At 38.4% G+C, this 21,552-nt stretch overlaps 2 protein-coding genes across 6 annotated transcripts in view; one reads left to right on the top strand and one right to left on the bottom strand.

The window, feature by feature from the left end:
- The window catches only part of cryl1 (crystallin, lambda 1), a 106,218-nt gene extending 101,483 nt beyond the window's left edge, over nucleotides 1-4,735 (top strand). For all 5 annotated transcript variants that reach the window (XM_043691912.1, XM_043691911.1, XM_043691913.1 and 2 more), the window contains one exon: nucleotides 4,199-4,735. In XM_043691912.1, coding sequence (XP_043547847.1) covers nucleotides 4,199-4,318 — 120 coding nt within the window. In that variant the 3' untranslated portion in view covers nucleotides 4,319-4,735. The remainder of the gene's footprint in view (nucleotides 1-4,198) is intronic.
- ift88 (intraflagellar transport 88 homolog) overlaps nucleotides 1-21,552 on the bottom strand; it is a 302,741-nt gene that overhangs the window by 240,383 nt on the left and 40,806 nt on the right. The window lies entirely within an intron of this gene.

Here is a 21,552-nt window from a genome sequence, read left to right as displayed (position 1 = left end):
TAAATCTGCAATCTGCATTTAAAGGGCTAGAACCTAGATGACCATAGACCAGGAATTGATAAGTCACCTTAGAACGGGTTGCTAGTTTATTCAGCCAGCACAGACACCATGAAATGAATGGCCTTTTTCTGTGTTGTAACTTCTCAGTGGATCTAACTAGAGGTCACTGTCACAAATAAGAGGTTATCTATTTAATAGGGATGAGGAGAAATAATTTCTCACAGAAGGTTGTGAGTCTTTCAAATTCTCTTCCTCAAAAGAGATTGACGTAGCACACAATTGTACAATAAGATGTCTGCCCTATTGATGGGGAACTTCTCACCACCAAGACAAGCTGCCTGGTTGTGTGACTCTGCTGATGTGTGAGGCAAGGTATGCATTCTGTGGGCTCTAGGTGACCGAGTGCTAAGAGCCCATAAGCAGCAATGACATGCAGCCTGATCCAATCCGTGGGCTAGATGTCTGTCGCTGCACACTAAGTGTTCTTGCAGCAGCCTTTAATGTATGTTACTGGTGTGTGCTGTGCAATACAAGTCTGCGTTCCTTAAGCGGCCTGCAATCAATGAGGTGCCATGATGATCATGAGACATTGGCAAATATCACATGCCAAACTCTATGGATAAAGAGTGAATCTGACTAGTGCTTGTGAATCATGCCCTGAGTTGCTCTTTGGTGCTGAATAACATGGAGGCTGGTCACAGCCAATGCTGAAGTGAACTTGCCAGGTCCCAGCTTCTGAGTTCCATGTCAAGAAATCTGGACACCCAGCTTGTTTGACAAATTTGATAAAGTAGAAAGTTGAATATTAATTAGGCTAGTTGCAGCATTAATAAGACATTTAACAAGCTGTAATCCCTCTTAAATGGCACTCACCTCACTGCTTGACAAATGTATAAAAGACACAGATCTGGGTCTCTAGACTTCTCAGCTGATTTTGCACCAAATGTCATCTTAAGACCCTACCAGATTCTATCCTATGTCTTGATTGTATGAACCAAGATAGAATTTGTAATTGTTCTGACTTCATCCTTTATTAGGAGGGGAATTGCATTTTTTCCTTTCTTCCTATCACTCCCAAAATATCAATATTCAAGTCCCAATTGTGATCACTTTACAACCGTGGCTACCATATTATACTCATTTGTTTCAATGTATGCCGTCAATTTATCAATTTTGATACAAATGCTGTAGTACCCATTACCCATCTTTCTACTCTACACTACTGCCTTGTGCTTTGCCTTGAACTTTCCAATCTCCTTTCATATTTACTAACTGCCCAATTATTTAAATAAGAATCTTGTCTACAGTGCAAGTTATACAATACATCAGGAGATTGGTTTTATGTCAATTCAGGTGAAGGCCATTTCCGCAAATTTTCTGCTTTTTTCTGCAGTTCCTGTATAAGTGCATCATGAATCAAAATCCATTTTCCCCACATCAATCTCTGGGCCGATCCTGAACTCTCTGATCTTATTTACCCTCTGTTAATTTGTTTGGGCTAAGGTGGTAGCCCGGAGATTATTACCTTTGTGCTTCTGCTTCTTTATTTAGACCCTAGCTGTTCATACTTCCTCAGCAAAACCTCTTTATTAGTCCTGCCTCTGTTGTTCATATTGTTGGACCAGGCCAGCCCCCTCAAAACATTTCAAGAAAGTATCTCGGACCCTGATGTTGCTAGTTGCTTTAAGCAGGTTTAAAATGGATATTCCAGGAGTGATGTAGCTGGCCTAACTACTTAGTTTTAAACAAAATAGAACTTATTTGTAAGATTACCAAATGAAATATCAACAAAAGAGAACAGAATATAGAATAACTTAACTTATCCAAAAGCCCTACATACTATCCCAACTTAATGATGCTATTCCAAATTCCTGCAACAATCCCCATAAATACCTTTTGGAAAAAAAGTTAAAAATCAAACACAGTTTTACAAGAGAGAGAGATAGCAGAGAGATTCAGCATGGGACACCTTCTTCCAGGTAAATGCTTCTTTTGGATTCTCAGCTAACACCTGACCAGTAGTCTCAAAAAAACTGACTGCTTGCTGAAACCAAACCAAACCAAACCAAGTAAGATAAAGCTGAGCTGGGCGAACTGGCTGCTTCCCTTTCATTATACAAGTGTTTTTTTTTAACTTAAAAGCTTCTTTAAGTAGATTAACCTAGACATTTAGGCAACTCTGCCTCGTACAACACTTGAAAAAAACCAAGGACAACACAACCTTGAAGGAGCAGCATTGTCACAATATGCAGATGGAGCACAACAACTGTATATTTCCCCTTTCATTCCAAGTTCCTCTCCACTCGGAAATATCCTTTGACCCAAACCAGGCAGTCACCACATACTCATACTCATGGTACTCATATTCTTGGCTGCAAAGAACAGGATCTATCCTCCTAACTATACTAATCCCTACAAGTACATGTCTTTTAATTCCCTCGCCCACTTGAATGTTCCCCTGCACTATAATACTGTAATAAGTGCATTCTTGCACCCTGCACTCTATTTTCTTTTTGATAAAGGTAGCAAAACACCAAATCTTTTGGACAATTGCAAAGCCCCAGGCTCTGCCATTGCCACCTACTGGTTCCCCATACCCACCTCTCCTACAGTTGTTATGCAAATTCATGATATTTTATTCAGAAACTTGAGCTTTAAAGAGGACAGCACCATCTTAAGCTTTAAGTGTGATTTGTAAATTCATACTGTAAGGTTCAGAAGGAAAGAACCTAATTTTCTTTTTTGGGTTGTGCACGTGGTACTGGGTGTCTAAAGATTTGTTTGCATGTGTTTAAATGAGGCTTTTAAGAAACTGTTTAAGTGAGTGGTTTAAGTGCTTATGAAAACAAGAGTAGAATAGACAGAAAAAAAGTGTCCTGTTCCCTAACAACAAGATTTCCTTTGATACAGAAACAGTTTGCCTTTAGAGAGGACCATCCAGACACTTATTGAGTATAGGTTTCTTTCAGAGAGAAAAGGCCTGTGCAGTGCAGTGCCTGTAGCAGCTGCAGTGCAGGTTAGCAGTCTCCAGAACAGTCAGGGCAAACGGGCGAAAGAGATCCTGAGAAGCTTCAGATATAGAAGGCTGTGGAAGAAGAGTTTAAGAAACTGTTGGTAAGAAATAAGTAAGTTTTGTTCACAGTTTATTTAAGCATCTCATGAAGAGGCAATAACTAAAAGTGCGAATCAAGTGAATACAAAGGTTTGCCGAAAGAAACCAAGTACTGCCAACTGGACAAGGAACTTTAAAATGATTAAAGGGTGACCTTTTCTGAGCTTTGAGTATTTATATGGATGTTGTGAAGGAAAGAGGGTTGAATCTTTATTGCTGATATTTGTAGTAAGACTGTTTCAAATAATTCTCACATAGTGTCAAATAGCTTGTGTGTTTTGTTTTACCTTTTCTACGTAATAAACATTGAAGTTCTTTTGTTAGAAGTTCTTTGGCAGCCTCTTTGAGTATGTTCAGTGACTGACCACCATGGTAATCAAATTGGAAAAATAAAACTTAAAGGCTATTAAGTGAGGTTTCCCTCTGAGATGTAACTGGTCTGGCGGTATTGCTGGGATCATGAAGCAATCGCCCACTCCTGTCCCTAACCATGGACCTAGACTAAGGTGTGTAAATAATTCTTGGGCAACTTCACCCTCCTTGATGCATTGCAGCGTCTGACAACCAAGCTTATCAACTCTGTACTAGAACAGTGAACACTCACTGCAGATGTACTTATCCTGGATGACATTGGTATCCACTGGCTCCCACCTTCTATAGCTGCAACATATCAGCTGCCCTATCACCTTTATTGTATTTATTTAACTAATTTTGTTTCAAGTTTAGAAATATCACTCAACAACTATCTGTAGTTAGATTATGGTGTTTATGTGATTGCACTATAAATTTAATCCAGTATTTGCATCTCCACTGTACCAGTCTCAACGACTGCTCCAGGTTAGAGAAGAAAAATAATCATAAAAGCACACCAACTAATCAAACTACCTGCTCACCTAATTAATGCCTCGGGGCTTCTGCTCCCAGATCTGGCTCATGCTTTTGACCATTCCTTTTAAATGAAAACAAAATTCCCTTGCTTAACAAATTCCGAAAATTAAGCACTGTGTAAAGCTGCACCTTTTATGCTACTTATTTTATGTTCAACATGGAATGTAATGACATATTGAATAACTTTCAATAATCTAGGTAGTGTCTCAGAAAATTCCACCTGATCCAGAAAACCTCAGTGCACGAAGACAATGGAGAGACTCACGTTTAGCTGCACTGGCACAGTTGAATAAGAACATGAAGTCAGATTGCAAGTAAAACAAGTAGCTGAGATTGTATCAACATTCATCTCATATAAGACCTCTTAATATATATTGCAACATAAAATGTGCAGTTGTATTAATTTTAAAATGTTGTTAATTTTGACTTGTGTCATCGTTTAGTATTATCATGAATTGCATTGTTTGTGAAAAGTCTCTGGAATACGGTTTAGCCTTACCTTTAAAAAAAATCTTCGCTTTAAGAGCTATATATCACAATATACATTTGTCTGTGTTTAGATTAAAACTAGTTTTAACCTTTTAGAATTGGATTTATTAATCACTAAAAACTGCATGCCTTGCACACTACTAAGACAAAATCCATTAATTGTTTTGCTAAATACATGAATTGCTTTTACAAAATGAAACTGGCATTATCTACCATATACAAAATAAAAATATGCACTAACACAAAGTATAAATTGTTCTCTTTCTATCAGAATGCCATCAGCGTTTTTTACTAAAATTGCTGAACAAAATGGAGACTGTAATTTTGAGAACTCTGTATTTTACTCACTTACTATTTTTCTAAAATTAGCATGCTGCAGAAAATACGTTAAATTATGTTTATCACTTTATCATGTTAAAAAGATGCTCCTTGTGGCTGAAAGATTTCATTTTGTCATGGTCTTATTAACCAATGGTAAGAGGATCCATCTTTGGTCCAAAGTTGATATGTGATCCTCGTGGAACCTAAACTGAGCAGCAGTGAGCAGAGTATTTTTGAATAAATGCTGTTGACAGTATAACACCTTCTATCACATTGCTGATGAGTGTGTATACACTGCTGGGGTGAACATAGGCAGGATTAGGGCAGTTTTCCTCCTTGCTGGGTTAGATGTTAGTGTTGTAGTTAACCCACTGAAAGTAGCATCAAAATACATGACTGGCTGAACAGATTTAATGAAATCAACAGTATCCATATATCAGTGAGGAAAGAGTACTCTTGATATCCTGAGGTCAGTCATGACGTTGCTTACAGAAATATGAACATAATAATCATTGGCCTCTTCACTTAGTCTCCCAAGGTTTACTAAATGCTGGGTTATTGCAGGAAATCAGTAGCCTGAAGGTTCTCATTAAGCAGTTATATGCAAATACCCCTGTAGCTGAGTTCAATTTGAAATGAATTTACTGTAACAGTAAATTATCCCTCTTTTATTGTGCCACAGGAGGCAGTATTAAACTCTGCATGCATTTGCAGCCACATTCTCAGCCATGTGTTGCATCAGAAGTATTAATCATGTGAAATACTACTCAACTTCCACTCATATCTGATGCACTGTTGGCAATTTTAGTTTACACCATGACCCTAAGATTAACATCTGCTTTAGAATCAGGAAGAAGTTTGCTGAACCTCCTGAAGATCATCAAGTTCTTTTTTCCATTGCAACATCCTGTTGTGTTCCTCTGTTCTATAACTACTCCAGTGACAATTAATCATTTGTAGTGTGGTTGAGAAAGCTGAAATCTGAGTAACCTCTGCTTTAATTCTGCTGATTGTATTTAATGAAATTCAAAATTTAACACCTTCAAAATTATTGACCAACTTAAACAATACAACTTTCATTTATACAGCACCCTTAATTTAGCAAAACCTATTGAGGTGCTTCATCTGAGGTGTGTCAAACAGCATGTGGATCCAATACACTTTAGGAGTCATTAGAAATAAAAGGAGGAAATACTGGAAACACCGAACAGGTCAGGCAGCATTTGTGTAGAAACAGTTAACATTTCAGGTTGCTTGACCTGAAATGTTAACTCTTTCTGTCACCACAGGCAAAATCCAATCTGCTGAGTGTTTTCTGTTTCAGATTTTCTGTTTTCTGAACTTCTAGACCCTGGAGTATTTTGCTTTTTTTTTAAGAAATAGTACAGTAGGTGAACAAAAGCTTGGTTAAATAGCCTAATTATTAATAATCACTTTTATAGTAAATCATTTCCTCCTCCTCCAGCTCATTCAGTGAATGGATTCTAGTATTAAGGCCAACATAACCATTTGAAAAAAGGTGCAGATGTTTATTTGAACTGCCTTCTGTAGCCATTGAGCCACAGTCTGTCTCAGTTGTGCAAATAAACTAAAAGTTTCTCACACATATATTTCAATTACAGTCATAAAATAAATTGACATTATTTTTGATTGAATATTGACAAAAGATTCATTCAGAGAAAGTATCTCATTTTACAGAAAATTGAGGATTAGCTCTAATTTCTTCCATCTCAGGTTGTAACAAGTATCAAAATAAAGGATCAACTAATTTTGTGCCAAGTATTTTTTTAAAAATTGGTTTGAAGCCAGGCTCTGAGCTCTACATAATGACTTCACTGTAAAACTGATGTAGCTTGGGCAGACTTAATTCTTTGACAATGTATCCTTCCTTTTCCTGAAAGAAACACTAACCTGATATGCTCGGTTTTCAAAAGGTAACTCTATATATCACATTGCTGAAAGTTGAAGAGTCCAGATCTACATACATTTGCAGGTTGTCTCAATTGTTTATAGGAAGTTGATCTGCCTATGTTATACATATGTGACCCACATCAATGTAGTTGACTCTTAATTCCCTTCTGAAATGATATAGTGAACTTCTCAGTAGTATCAAATTATTGTGAAAAAGTTTATTAAGAATAAAACTGGATGGACCACCTAACATTTGCCAAGGTATGGGAATTGTACACACCAGTCAGACCTGCAAAGTCCTCTTTATTAACATTTAGAGACTTGTGCCAAACTTGGAAGACCTATCCCACAGACTAGTCAAATTTATAGATGTCACAAAGATGGGAAACATTGTAAGTACTGGCGATGGAAGCATAAAATTGTAAGAAGAGGTTGAGTGAATGTCTAAAACTTTGGCAAACAGATTTCACTGCAGCCAGAAGACCATAAGATATAAGAGCAGAATTAGGCCATTCAGAGCATTGAGTCTGTTCTACCTTTCAATCATGCTTAATACATTTCTCAAACCCAATCTCCTGCCTTGCTCCCCTTGCTAATCATGAAGCTATCTATCTCTGTCTTAAATATATTCAATGACTTGGCCTCCACAGGTCTCTGCAGCAATGAGTGCCATAGGTTAATCAATCGATATGTTGAAAAAGTCCTCCTCCATTCTAAAGTGTCACCTTTTCACTTTGAGGCTGTGCCCGTAACTCCTAGTCTTTCCCACTAATGGAAACATCTTCTCCATGCCCACTCTATCCAGTCCTCTCAATACAGTATTTTTAAATTTCAATCAGATCACCCCTCATCCTTCTAAACTCAATGAAGTAGAGGCCTAGAGTCCTTAGCCGCACCACGATTAGTATGGGGTCAATCATGTAAACATCCTGTGGAACATTCCAATAGCAACAAATCCTTCCTTTGATATGGGGCCCAAAACTGCTCACAGTATTCCAAAATGCAGTTTGACCAGAGGCTTATACAGCTTCAGAAGGACATCTTATATTTGCGCCTTCTTGAAATGAATGCTAATATTGCACTTGCCTTCCTAACTGCCAACTGAACCTGCATGTTAACCTTAAGAGAATCCTGAACTTGGAGTCCCAAGTCCCTTTATACTTCAGATTTCTGAAGCTTTTCTCCATTTAGAAAATATCTCCTCTTCCTACCAAAGTCATAACCTCACTTTCCCACACTGTATTCCATCTGCCACATCTTTGTCCACTCTCCTAGCCTGTTGATGTTCGTCTGCAGCCTCCCCGCTTATTCAACGCTACGTGTCCCTCCTTGTGTCACTTGCAAACTTAGCAACAATGCCCTCAGTTCCTTCTTTCAGAATAGTTGGTCCCAACACGCACCCTGTGAAACTACACACGTCACCGGCTGCCATCCTTGGAAAAAAAAACCCCTGTGTTCTGCCAGTCAGCTAATCCTTATCCATGCCAGTACCTTGCCCCTAACATTATGTGCTCTTCTCTTATTTAAGCAGCCTCTTTTGCAGCACCTGGTCAAAGACCTTCTGGAAATCCAAATAAATCACATTCACTAGCTCTCCTCTCTCAAACTTGCTTGTTATAATCTCAAAGAATTCAAACAGATTTGTCAGATATGACCTCACTTGACCAAGTGATGCTGACTCAGCATATTTTGCCAAGTACTTCCTTAAGTGCTCTGGGATATAAGTTATCAAACCCTGGAAATTTGTAAGCCTTTAGTCTCATCAATTTGCCCAACATCATTTCCCTACTAATACTGATTTCCTTAAGGTCCTCCCTCTCCTGAGATCCTGCATTCCCCATAATTTTTGCAGCATTATCTGTGTTCTCCTTTGTGAAGCCAGAACCAAAATATGTATTTAAGTAGTCTGTTATCTCCCTGTTCCCTATTATAAATTCCCCTGCTCTGATTATCCACTAGTTTCCTGACTGATTAAATGCAACCCCATAAATAAACTCATTCTGGAGACATAATTAAATTCATCCTATAGAATTCACGCATTAAATGTCATGAATTTGAAGGTGTATACTGCACCTTTAAAAGAGTGTGAATGGTGCAAAGATGGCAAGCACTTGTCATATGACTGCAGGCATTAAGTGTACTGGACAATTTGAAGATGTAACATTTGAGCTGTCACTCAGGCACTGAGTTATAGAATAGAATCCCTACAGTGTGGAAACAGGCTCTTCGGCCCAATAAGTCCATACTGACCCTCTGAAGAGTATCCTATCCAAACCTATTCCCCTACATTTGCCCTGAATGTACACATCCCTGAACACTATGGGCAATTTAACATAGTCAATTCACCTAACCTGCACATCTTTGGATTGTGGGAGGAAACTGGAGCACCCAGAGGGAACCCACGCAAACACTGTGAGAATGTGCAAACTCTACACAGACAATCACCCAAGGCTGAAATCGAGCCCAGGTCCCTGACGCTGTGAGGCAGCAGTGCTAACCACTGAGCCACCATGCCGCCCCTTGTTTTCACAACAATTTTAGTTTAGCCAATCTGATTAAATTATGCCCCAAGATACTAAAACCCAATCAAATTTGAATTTTACTGATCTGACAACATCGAACCACGGAGACGATCCAATGTTTTGGGGTATAAAAAGCAGGCATTTTGGACAGTTAACCAGATAAAGAGCACCTACTGCCATCAATAGACTGCCCACAACCCTTCTCTCTAAACATTACCTTTTTCATATGAAACAACTTTGAAGCAGAAGACCGAGGATGAACCAGGGGAATCAACAAACAGAGGAAGTTCAACACTCGAAGACGACAACTGGTTTTGAAAATTGATTTGCTGTAAATTTAATAGGAGCTTTATCTGATCAGCATATTGTTATAGAGTGGGAGGTAGATAAAGTTTTAAGAGGAAGGAAGCTTAGAGTTGTGAATAGTTATTGTTTAATGTTCTCTTTTGGAGTTAAAGAATAAATTGTTATTTTTCTCTTTAAATAGTGAAATTTGGGGTAGTTCTCTGTCACTCATACTTTAACAGATTGCAAGGCAATGTGAGCTTTTCTGTCTGTTTAGTTTAATTAGCAGAAGGGTTTATCCCATTTTGTAACAAAAACAATTACAGAAAATAATCTAACATGCTAATGGCTACTGCCCTTTATATCTAGAGGACTAGAATATAAGAGCGTAGAAATCATACTTTAGTTACAGAAATCCTTATTAGATTATACCTTGAATATTGTAAGCTGCTCTGAGTAGCGCATCTCAGCAAAGATAAATTGGCCTTGGAAAGAGTGCCATATAAATTTACCTGAATGATACTTTGATTCCAAGGGCTAAGTTATGAGAAGTGATTACACAAACAAGGGAAGTATTCCCTGGAAGTTAGGTGATTAAGGAAAAATTTGATCAAAGTTTTCAAAATATTAAAAAGAACATTGGGAGAAACAATTCCTGCTTATCAGGCAGGCTAGGTCTAGAAGATGTCATCATAACATTAAGTCCCCCTTTTAGGAGGGAAATTAGGAAACACTTCTATTAAGTCAAAGCTTTGAGCTCTCTTCCACAAATGGCAATTCATTCCAGATCGATTGTTAATTTCATAACAGAGATTGATAGAATTTGTCAGTGTTGGGTCCACTGCATTTCATCATTTATATAAATAATTTGGATGTGAACGTTAGAGGTGTGATGAGTAAGTTTGCAGATGACACCAAAACTGAAGTGTAGTAGACAGTGAAGCAGGTTACCTTAGAGTACAACAGGATCTTTATCATGTAGGCCAATGGGCTGAGGCGTGGCAGATGGAGTTTAATTTAAATAAATGTTAGGTGCTGCATTTTGGAAAGGCAGATCAGGGCAAGATTTATACTCTTATTGGGAGGTCCTGGGGAGTGTTGCAGAACAAAGAGACCTTGAGTGCAGGTTCATAGTTCCTTGAAAGTGAAGTCACAGGTAGGTAGGATAGTGAATAAGACATTTGGTAAACTTTTTCCTTTATTGGTTAGTCCATTGAGTATAGGAGTTAGAAGGACATGTTGCAACTGTACAGGATATTGGTTAGGCCACTATTGGAAGACTGTGTGCAATTTTGGTCACCCTGCATTAGAAAGGATGTTTTGAAACTTGCAAGGTTAGAAAAGATTTACAAGGATGTTGGCAGGATTGGAGGATTTGAGCCAAAGGGAGAGGCTGAATAGGCTGGGGCTGTTTTCCCTGGATCTTCAGAGCTGAAGGATGACGTTATAGAGGTTTATAAAATCATGAGGGGCATGGATAGGGTAAATACATAAGGTCTTTTCCCGGGCATAGGGAGTCCAAAACTAGAGGGTATAGGTTTAAATTGAAAGGGGAAATATTTAAAAGGGACCCAAGGGCAACTTTTTCAAGCAGAGGGTGGTGCGTGTATGGAATGAGCTGCCAGAGGAAGTGGTGGAAGCTGGTACAATTACAACATTTGAAAGGCATCTGGATGGGTTTATGAACAGAAAGAGTTTAGAGGGATATGGGACAAATGCTGCCAAATGGGACTACGTGTATTTAGGATATCTGGTCGGCATGGATGAGTTGGACCAAAAGGTCTGTTTCCATGTTGTCTATCTCTATGACTCTATGTTAATTAAAGGCAGGCATAGGCAGCTCATTTCATAACTCACAACAAATCCCTTACAAACAGCAGTTCTATCTCTTTCCAGAGGCTGCAGTGGTTCAAAGAGTGGCTCACCACCAACTTCTGAATCAAGGAATTAGGGATGGGCAATATATGCTGGCCCAGCCAGCACTGTACATATCTCATGAACAAATTGAAATTAAAGGTAACCCATTGGTTAGAATCATTCATAACACAAAGGAAGATGTTTGTGGTTGATGCAGGCCAATCATCTTAACCCCAGGATATTACCATACAAGCACCAAGCAATGATCATCTCCAACAAGAGAGGATCAAATCATTGACCCACAATATTCAATGGCATTACCATTGCTGAATTCCCCAATATCAACATTCTGGGTGGCTACAATTGACCAGAAACATAATTGGATTAACCATTTGAATACTGTGGCTAAAAGAATGGGTTGAAGATTGTGTATTCTGCAATGTGTGACTCATTTCCTGAATTTCCAAATTCTTTCCACCACCTACAAAGAACAAATCAAGAAAGTGATGGAAAACTCTCCGCTTGCCTGGATGTGTGCAGTTCTCACAACACTTAAAAAGCTCAACTATCTTGGACAAACTAGACCATTTGATTTGCATCCCATGCACTACTTTAAATAAAGTTAGAAGTCACATGACACTAGGTTATAGTCTAACAGGTTTACAGGTATTTGAAATCACAAGCTTTTGGAGCTTAGCCCCTTCATCGGGTGAAGTGACAAAGAGGCGAAGCTCCAAAAGCTTGTGATTTCAAATAAACCTGTTGGACTACAGCCTAGTGTTGTGTGACTTCTGACTTTGTCCACCCAGTCCAACAACGACACTTTCACATCGTGGATACCTTAAATATTTACTTTCTCCAAAACTAGTATACATTGGCTAAAGTATGTACCATCCATGATATACACTGTAACAATTTGCTGAGGCTTTTCCAAAGAATACCTATTCCTACAAAAATCTAGCATCTAGAAAAACAAAGACAACAGGCGCATGGGAATATTATCACATTGAAGTTCCCCTCCAGGTCTAACACCATTCTGACTTGGAACTTTTCTTTCATTGTAGCTGTTTCAACATCCTGATATTCCCTATCTAGAAGCAGTGTACATCTACCTTTACTAACAAAGACTGTATGGTTCACCACTACCTTCTCAAGACCAATTAAAGATGAGTAACAAATACTAGCCTTGTTGGTAATGCCCACATCCATGAATGAATAAATCAAAGGAGCTTTAAAAGTCAGTATTTTGAGAAGTTTGAAGAATTCACCATCTTTTATATACTGTCTAAAAATGATATGAAACACTGTTGATTGTTATTAATCTGGTTCACTAATGTCCTTTACAGGAGGAAATCTGCCATCCTTACCTGGTCTGGCCTACATATGACTCCAAATCAATAGCAATGTGGTTGATTCTTAGCAATTAGGGTTGGACAATAAAATGCTGGCCAAGTCAGTGATACCATGAATGAATAAAAATAAGTCTACCACACAAAAAGACTCAAATACAAATTACTAAACAGCACGTAAAGAGTGATAATGTAAAGAGGCATTTCTTCATCCAAGGAATGTTTGTAACTTGGAGTGGTCCTTGGGCAAGGTAGTGCAATCAAAAATGCTAATGTTCAAGTGGCACTGAATGAGGGAGCTCTGGCACTGACAATTGATGAGAAATCACTAATGCTGAGTGTGAGGCACCTCACCGCTATGTGAGACTAACATTGGCACTGAATCAGAAACCCTGGCACTGCCAATTTTCCCAGAAATCAAAACATTACAAATTTCTATTACCATAATAGTGCCACTGGGTGCCTTGGGATTTAAGTATTTCTTTCTGTGATGTCAACTAATGTGAAATGATAAAACTGCTTTTGACATTTTGTTAAATTTATTAAAGCAGTTGTTCTGATTGGGATGGATATTTAGATTTCACTACCCTCAATGTAGCTATAAATAGTTTAAAATGGATTAGTGTAAATTGACATTTCCTACAGTTGCCAGAAATCTGAGGATTAGAGTATTAATGAAAAATATGTGATACTATATTGACACCTACACCTAAAAGTCAATTAAATGCCAGTCTTGATTATTCATTCCTTTCTTGACCGATGTTTCATTCCATTTCCAATCTATGGATATTTCTCAGCTGTTTGTTATCAGTTGATTTGTGTTCTGTGTTCTCTTAATTAAGAATTTAATTGCATTTTCTTCAATTGAAATATAAAATCCAATATATATTATGCGATTATGGATTTCTGTCAAAACAAAATATTCTCAACGTGGTACAGTACGTTGACTATTAAAACAATAGCTTTAATACTAATACTATTAAAACAATTGCTTCACTCTAAGCGTTTAGCTCTGTTCGCTAAAGTAAAATAAATTTACAAACAAGGTAATTGACATGCTTAAAATTGTTTGGCAGACATGTTTAGTTAATTTTTAATGTTAAATCTAATAAATTAATCTAGCTCAAGTATTTTTTACTCTTTTTCAAATCAGTCAATCATGCCATGAATGAATCTAAATGATTTGTAGTCAACATTTTTTAAATTAGGGTTATTTATGATAAATTACTCATATTAGAGTTAATTTTAATCTTTCATTTGTTTTATATTAGAAGACTAATTAGAAGACTTTGTTTTGAGTGGATACATAATGTAGGATTGAAGTTGTCCAGATATTTTGGATTAAATCCATATTGTTATAAAAAGAAATTTTAATGCTGTATGGGTGTGAAGCAACAGGTTACAATTTTAAATCTGGAGTAGTAGAAATAGAAATCCAAAATGTAAGAAAATATGAATGTAAATGTAAAGTTTGACTATTGCCACATAAAAGTTAAACATGGAAGCAAACTTATTCACAGAGCAGAACATTGTTTTGTAGATGTGATGGCAATCTGAACAAATGCCTAGTTAAATATTTATTCAGTAAATCAGAGAAGCCTGTTATATGACCCATTTAACATTTGGATGTAGTCCTGAGCTTGCATTCATTCCACATGTTAAAAAGCAGCTTTGTTTTCAGTTCCACAGTGATTGAGCGCTGTAGGTCTGCCAAACGCAGATTTTCAGAACATGCCTTTTGTCAGCTAATAAGATTAATTTCCATCTTGGTCTGGGATATCACAAGACATATAAAAAAGGCTTTCGCTGGTGTCACAGTGAAGTGCTTTCACCTGTTGAGAAGCTTTGATTGTGACTATGAAGTTCTTTCACATGAATCAAACAAGATTAATTGTGCCTCAACACAGGGGTAGCAGAAAGGTAAGTTAAATATACAAGTTAATGGGAAAATTTACTATTGAAAAAGAGTGCCCAATTCTTACAATTAGTAGCAGAACAGTTCCAACTGAAGCTAGTCATATAAAAAAAGACATTAATCTGCCAGTGTCTTTTCTGGCCAGACTTCCAATTCTGGCTGCTATGTAGAAACCTAGGCTGGATTAGAGCGGTACTGGCCTTGATACAGAGTAGGAGAAGCCAAAACACATCGACTTTTTATGTTAAAAATCACACAACACCAGGTTATAGTCCAACAGGTTTAATTGGAAGCACACTAGCTTTCGGAGCGACGCTCCTTCATCAGGTGATAGTGGAGGGCTCGATCGTAACACAGAATTTATAGCAAAAATTTGCAGTGTGATGTAACTGAAATTATACATTGAAAAATTGTGGAGAGGATCTCCAAGAAGATTGCACATATTGACACAGACATCAAGTTTCTATAGGAATGACAATTTTTCAATGTATAATTTCAGTTACATCACACTGCAAATTTTTGCTATAAATTCTGTGTTACGATCGAGCCCTCCACTATCACCTGATGAAGGAGCGTCGCTCCGAAAGCTAGTGTGCTTCCAATTAAACCTGTTGGACTATAACCTGGTGTGTGATTTTTAACTTTGTACACCCTAGTCCAACACCGGCATCTCCAAATCACGACTTTTTATGGCATTAGCTGCTGTAATCTGATAAGTTTAAATATTTGAGAACTTTGCATTGTGTTACTATGTGTGTATGAGTGAAGGAGGGTGGTGTGGTCAGGGCTGGTAAAGCTGGGGAGTTGGGGGTATACCTGAGGGAATTAGAGGATTGGGTTGGGGAGTCTAGGGATCCAGAAGGAAGTTGAGCAGCTTGAACATATAGTTACTAGGATTCTGGATACTAGGTGAGACAATTCAGTCATAACACAGTGTAGTCATTGCATTAGAACTTCCAAGAGGTCATGATGTGTATAATGGTGATGCTTACAGTCTCTGACTACAGTATGTGTAGTAGAAAGATTGGATCAAATTCAATTCTTAGAAATTCATTCATGCTGTGCCTGGTTTGTACATACGAAAAGTCCAAAATGGCAAGATGCTCATCCATCCCAGAAGTATATTGCTGACTATTTTGGATTTATTTTTATTTGTTCATGGGAAGTAGGTGTCACAGGCTTTATGGCAGTTATTGCCAATTTCCAATTGCCTTTGAGAAGGTGGTGATGATCTGTTTTTGTGTCCATTCAGTAGGTACCATGTCGATACACCACAGTATTGTTAGGAAGGGAGTTTCAGAATTTTGACCCAGCAGTGTAGTACTGGCAATGTATTTCCAAATCAGGTTGGTGCGAAGCTTGGAAGGAACCTTGCAGGTGGTGATGCTCCCATGTATTTGCTGCCCTTGCCCTGCTAGGTGATAGAGGTCGCAGATTTGCATTGGATTTGCATTCCTCATAATGGGCTTTGCTGTTAAATACTTGATTGGCCAGTAGCTCTTTGTGGCACTGAAAATCTGCGGTTATAACACAAATTAAAAAAAAACACCTGCACTGTGTCAGCAATGTCAGTGGATTCATCCAATACTATCGAATAAAAAAAAACTTTGCTTTGGCATATTGCACAAAGTTGTTCTGTTACATTGAGGGCTGATTCACGTTGCCAATCAGTTGTGGTCTTTCTTGAAAGAGATAGCTGTTTGTACTTATTAACCTTATCTGAATCTAAACATCCTACTACTTCAACAATGCATTCTTTTATGATTTCCACATCGCTAAATGGCTTATCTCTTCTTCCAAATATATTTGCTATTATATAAGTTGCTCCAGTGATGTCAGTCCCTTGTCCTGACATTATTTTAAATTCTTTCTGTTGCTGCTGCTTATGATCTTTCATTTTGTTAAGTGCAGACTTTTGGGATTCTCCTTCCAGTTTAGTGTATTTGTGGTCATCATGAGTTGCATTATGCTCACATGCATTGTATTTCTTCACTGTTGCAATTATGGCATCGCAGAGCAAACATGTCATTTTATCTTTCACAGCAACTACGTAATACTGCAATTCCCATTCTTCTTTGAATATTCTGTTGTCTTCCTTTAATGTTATTTTCTTAGTTTTGGACATGATTGGGTTACCAGTAAAAACTTTAAAAATGGTACAGAGATTTAAAAAGATGGATTTAGTATTTGCGGACAAAGGCTGCAACTAGTACCCCAAAAGGCCGAATACAGCCTTAAGGTCGTAGGTTCCCCACTCCTGAGCCATCCGAACAGAAATGGTTTTTAGTCTGTGAAATGTCCAAATTGTGAGCATGCATAAAAGCTACACAAACTGAAAAGAGGCTCAGGTAATAAGAGTCATAGAGATGTACAGCATGGAAACAGACCCTTTGGTCCAACCCATCCATGCCAACCAGATATCCCAACCCAACCTACTCCCACCTGCCAGCACCCAGCCCATATCCCTCCAAACCCTTCCTATTCATATACCTTCCGATTCAAATGCCTCTTAAATGCTGCAATTGTACCAGCCTCCACCACATCCTCTGGCAGCTCATTCCATACACATACCACCCTCTGCGTGAAAAAGTTGCCCTTTTATCATTCCACTCTCACCCTAAACCTATGCCCTCTAGTTCTGGACTCCCCCATCCCAGGGAAAAGACTTTGTCTCTTTATCCTATCCATGCCCCTCATAATTTTGTAAACCTCTATAAGGCAATGAAAATAAACTGTGAAGAACCAGTGAAGTAAAAAAAGAGTTGAGATGGCAGAGACATATTTCTGGAATTAAGTATCTGTCGAATGATAGTGTTGAGAAACAGGTTGAAACTTTGTTTTGCTGTTTACGTTAAGATCTTTCTAACTATCATATATAGCTTTGTTTGTTTATTTTCTCTTTTATAAATTAAAATTATGCTCTCTTGTTAAATAATGTTTGCAGTCTCATATGAATATGTTTTCAGCGACTAAGTACCATGGTAGTCAATTGAAAACAATTAAACATATGATCTATCAAGTTAGATTTATTTCTAGGAGAGGATCAGGGAATAGCAAGAACCCACCTATCTACTGCCTAAATTGGTGGCATGGTGGCTCAGTGGTTAGCATTGCTGCCTCACAGCGCCAGGGACTCAGGTTCAATTCCAGCCTCAGGCAATTGTCTGTGTGGAGTTTGCACATTCTCCCTGTGTCTGTGTGGGTTTCTTACCACAGTCCAAAGATGTGCAGATTAGGTGGATTCACCGTGCTAAATTGCCTATAGTGTTAGGTGCATTAGTCAGAGGGAAATGGGTCTGGGTAGGTTACTCTTTGAAGAGTCGGTGTGAACTTATTGGGCCAAAGGATCTGTTTCCACACTGTAGGGAATCTAATCTAAATGAGAGTAAATTGGAGATGAGCTAGTTCCAGTGCTGGTGCGGAGTGACTCTTAAGGCAAATGGTGTCAGACATCCGTGACTTAATTTCTGAAATCCTTGCATTTTTCAGCATTGGTCACATAACCTGCCAGTAGCTGTCAAAATCTCTGTGGCCTTGAATATCTTCACTTATGGCTTTTCCAAGAATCAACTATGGACAATTCTGGCAATTTACAAGGACTAATACAGCATTTCACCACAAATGTCACAGATGCACTATTTTCCAACACAGCAGCACTTTCAGTTCCAGACAGACATGGCCTGATGGTTTTACCACCATTACTGGAATCTCCTAGGTACAAGAGCATTATCAATTACCCTCATGTAGCTGTTGAGGCCCTAATTGACTGCCATATTAGAAGTAAATTAATGTGTCAGCAATATAGATATCCTGACTGAAACATGGTCAATGATGTGCATTTGGAAAGTGCATGAATAGTTTGATTTGATTTATTACTGTCACATGTACCTAAGTACAGTGAAAAGTTTTGTTATAAAATACAAAGACAGTAAGATCATAGAGTGATTGAACGGAGTGAGGAATACAAAGTCATGGCTGCAACAAAGGTATACAAAAAGCAAGATCAATATTAGATTTGAAATTTGAGAGGAAGCTGTTCTTGAACCTGTTGATACGTGTGTTTAAGCTTTTGTATCTTCTGCTCAACGGAAGAGGTTAGAAGAAAGTTAAACCAGGGTGGGAAGGGTCTTTGATGGTGGTGGCTGCCTTTCCATGGCAACGAGAAGTGTAGATAGAGTCAATGGATGGAAAGTTGGCTTGTGTGATGGACTGAGCTGTGTTCACAACTTTCTGCAGTTTCTTACAGTCCTGGGCAGAACAGTTGTCATACCAAATCGTGATGCATCCAGTAGAATGCTTCCTATGGTGCATCTGTAAAAATTGGCAAAGGTCCTTATGTACATGGTAAATTTCCATTGCCTTTTGAGGAAAAAGAGGTGTTGTTGTGCCTTCTTGGCCATCGCATCAATGTGGATGATCCAGGACAGATTGTTGGTGATCATCAATCTAGGAGTTTGACGCTGTCGGTCATATCTACCTCAGCTCCACTGAGGTTTTCACTAAAAAACCTGGGAAGGTGCAATGTACAGTATCATTATAAAATAAAGCAAAGCCAATCTAGGCAACCAAGGCCAGCACATTTCTGGATCATTTGCTCCCAGCTTTGGTGCACTGCATTTGCACTAGCTATTTCAATTAACATAGAATCCCTACAGTGTGGAAACAGGCCATTTGGTCCATCAAGTCCATAATAAACCCTCTCAAGAGAATCCCACCCAGAACCCTGCCCTTCCATCCATGAAACCCTGCATTTCCCATGGCTATTGCACCTAGCCTGCACATCCCTAGACAATTTAGCATGGCCAATCCACCTAACAAGCACGTCTTTTCACCATGGGAGGAAATCGGAGCATCTGGAGGTAACCCACACAAACATGGGAAAACGTGCAAACTCCACACAGACAGTCGGTGGGTGGAATCAAACCCGGATCTCTGATGCTGTGAGGCAGCAGTGCTAACCACTGAGCCACTAATGCTATCCCTACCAGTATCCAGACTGCCTGAACATTATTCTTGGCTATAGCATTAGTCACAGTTCCTAATGTGACCACTCTTTTCCACAGGATCTGCTGAAGTTGGACGTCGGAGGATATCCCATTGTTAGTCCATACAGCTTTGCTTTTTGCCTTGTTGCAGCCGTTTAGGGTAATACAGATGTACAGATCCTCCGGTCCAACTCGTCCATGCCAACCAGATATCCTAAACTAATCAAGTCCCATTTGCCAACACTTGGCCCATATCCCACTTAACCATTCCTATTAATATACCCATCCAGGTGCCTTTTAAATGTTGTAATTGTGCCAGCCTCCACCACTGCCACTGGCAGCTTATTCCATACACGCACCATCCTTTGTGTGAAAAAGTTGCCCCTTAGGTCCCTTCTAAATTTTTCCCCTCTCACCATAAATTCTGGACTCCCCCACTCCAAGGAAAGGATGATGCTTATTTACCCTATCCATGCCCCTCATGATTTTATAAACCTCTGTAAGGTCACCCCTCAGCCTTCAACAGTCCAGAGAAAACAGCCCAAGCCTATTCAGCCTCTCCCTATAGCTCAAACAATCCATCCCTGGCAACATCCTTATAAATCTTTTCTGAACCCTTTCAAGTTTCACAACATCATTCCAATAGGAGGGAGACCAGCATTGCACACAATATTCCGAAAGTGGCCTAATCAATATCCTGTATAGCTGCAACTCCTATTTTCAATAAAGGAAAGCATATCAAACATCTTCTTCACTAGCCTATCTACCTGCGACACCTCCTCATGTTAGCAGGACAGCCTCAAGGATGAGCAAAGGCCTTTAGGAGGTGCTGGTGCTGACGCTTGACTCCTCACATTTCCCCAGTTCATCATCTGCTGGGTCAAAAACATCATAGTTTTATGTTCATGAACTGACTTTGCAGTATAGCACAAGAATGGCTCTATGGAGTACAGGCAAATATGTCATACCAAGAGTGCATTATTAATCCCCCAACTCAATATAAATATATTACTTTTCACTGTTCTTTAATTCTAGTTAGAATTAATTTGTATTTTAAATCTTAGCTGGAACTAACATAAATAATGCATCACTTGGATCCACTTAAATCCACCTTTTGTTGTGGATCTCTTTGTTACTTTCCTGTTCTACTTTTTACCCATTTTTCATTTCCAATCACATATCTCTAAAGTCAAATTTTTGTGAGTCATCACCCTTTCTTACCTCTGGATCTTAGTTGTATAGTTATGAACACTTTATCTGGGATGCTCTGCTACTTCTGTGTTAGTCACTCTGTCTGGGTCTGGCTAAAGGTTAGATCAAGAGTTACCTTCAACTCTTGGTCATTTGCCAAATTAGTAAATAATCCGACACACATTCCTGTAACAATCCTCCTTGTTTATTCTTCAACTATTTTCCCTATCTCTAGATAATTAAAATACTCAATGACTAAAACACTAGGCTTTGTGTAGGCTCTTCTTATCTGCAATAATATTTCCTGTCTCTCCTTTCGAGGAGTCCTATAACAATATCCAATTATTATAATTTCTATTAATGTTGACTTATTTCTGATATCAAAGAATATTATTCCTCTTTCATGTTCAGTCATGGTTACAGAACAAACCATGAATCATTGACAATATATCTTGATGCTTTTCATTTATTGTGTTACTAAATTATTTGTTTTACATGACTGTAATATTTAAACTTATTACAACTGTGAGGTTAATAAGATTGTCACATTTTGAGACTGTCTTTAAGGTAAAAATGAAATGTTTCATGTGATCTATTCTCAAGTTTGCCTGACAGAAAACCAAGGAGAGTAGTTTGATTGTTTGAGATTAAGAGGCTCTTACTTATTTTACTGAGAAGAAGTGCAAGATGTTGACACTTGGAGACAACGGCAGCACCTGTATTCTAA

Source organism: Chiloscyllium plagiosum, chromosome 6 (genome assembly GCF_004010195.1).
Source record: "Chiloscyllium plagiosum isolate BGI_BamShark_2017 chromosome 6, ASM401019v2, whole genome shotgun sequence".
NCBI classification, from domain to species: Eukaryota; Metazoa; Chordata; class Chondrichthyes; order Orectolobiformes; family Hemiscylliidae; genus Chiloscyllium; species Chiloscyllium plagiosum.
The sequence above is the reverse complement of the archived record's forward strand: the minus strand, read 5'-3'. Positions and strand labels throughout refer to the sequence as shown.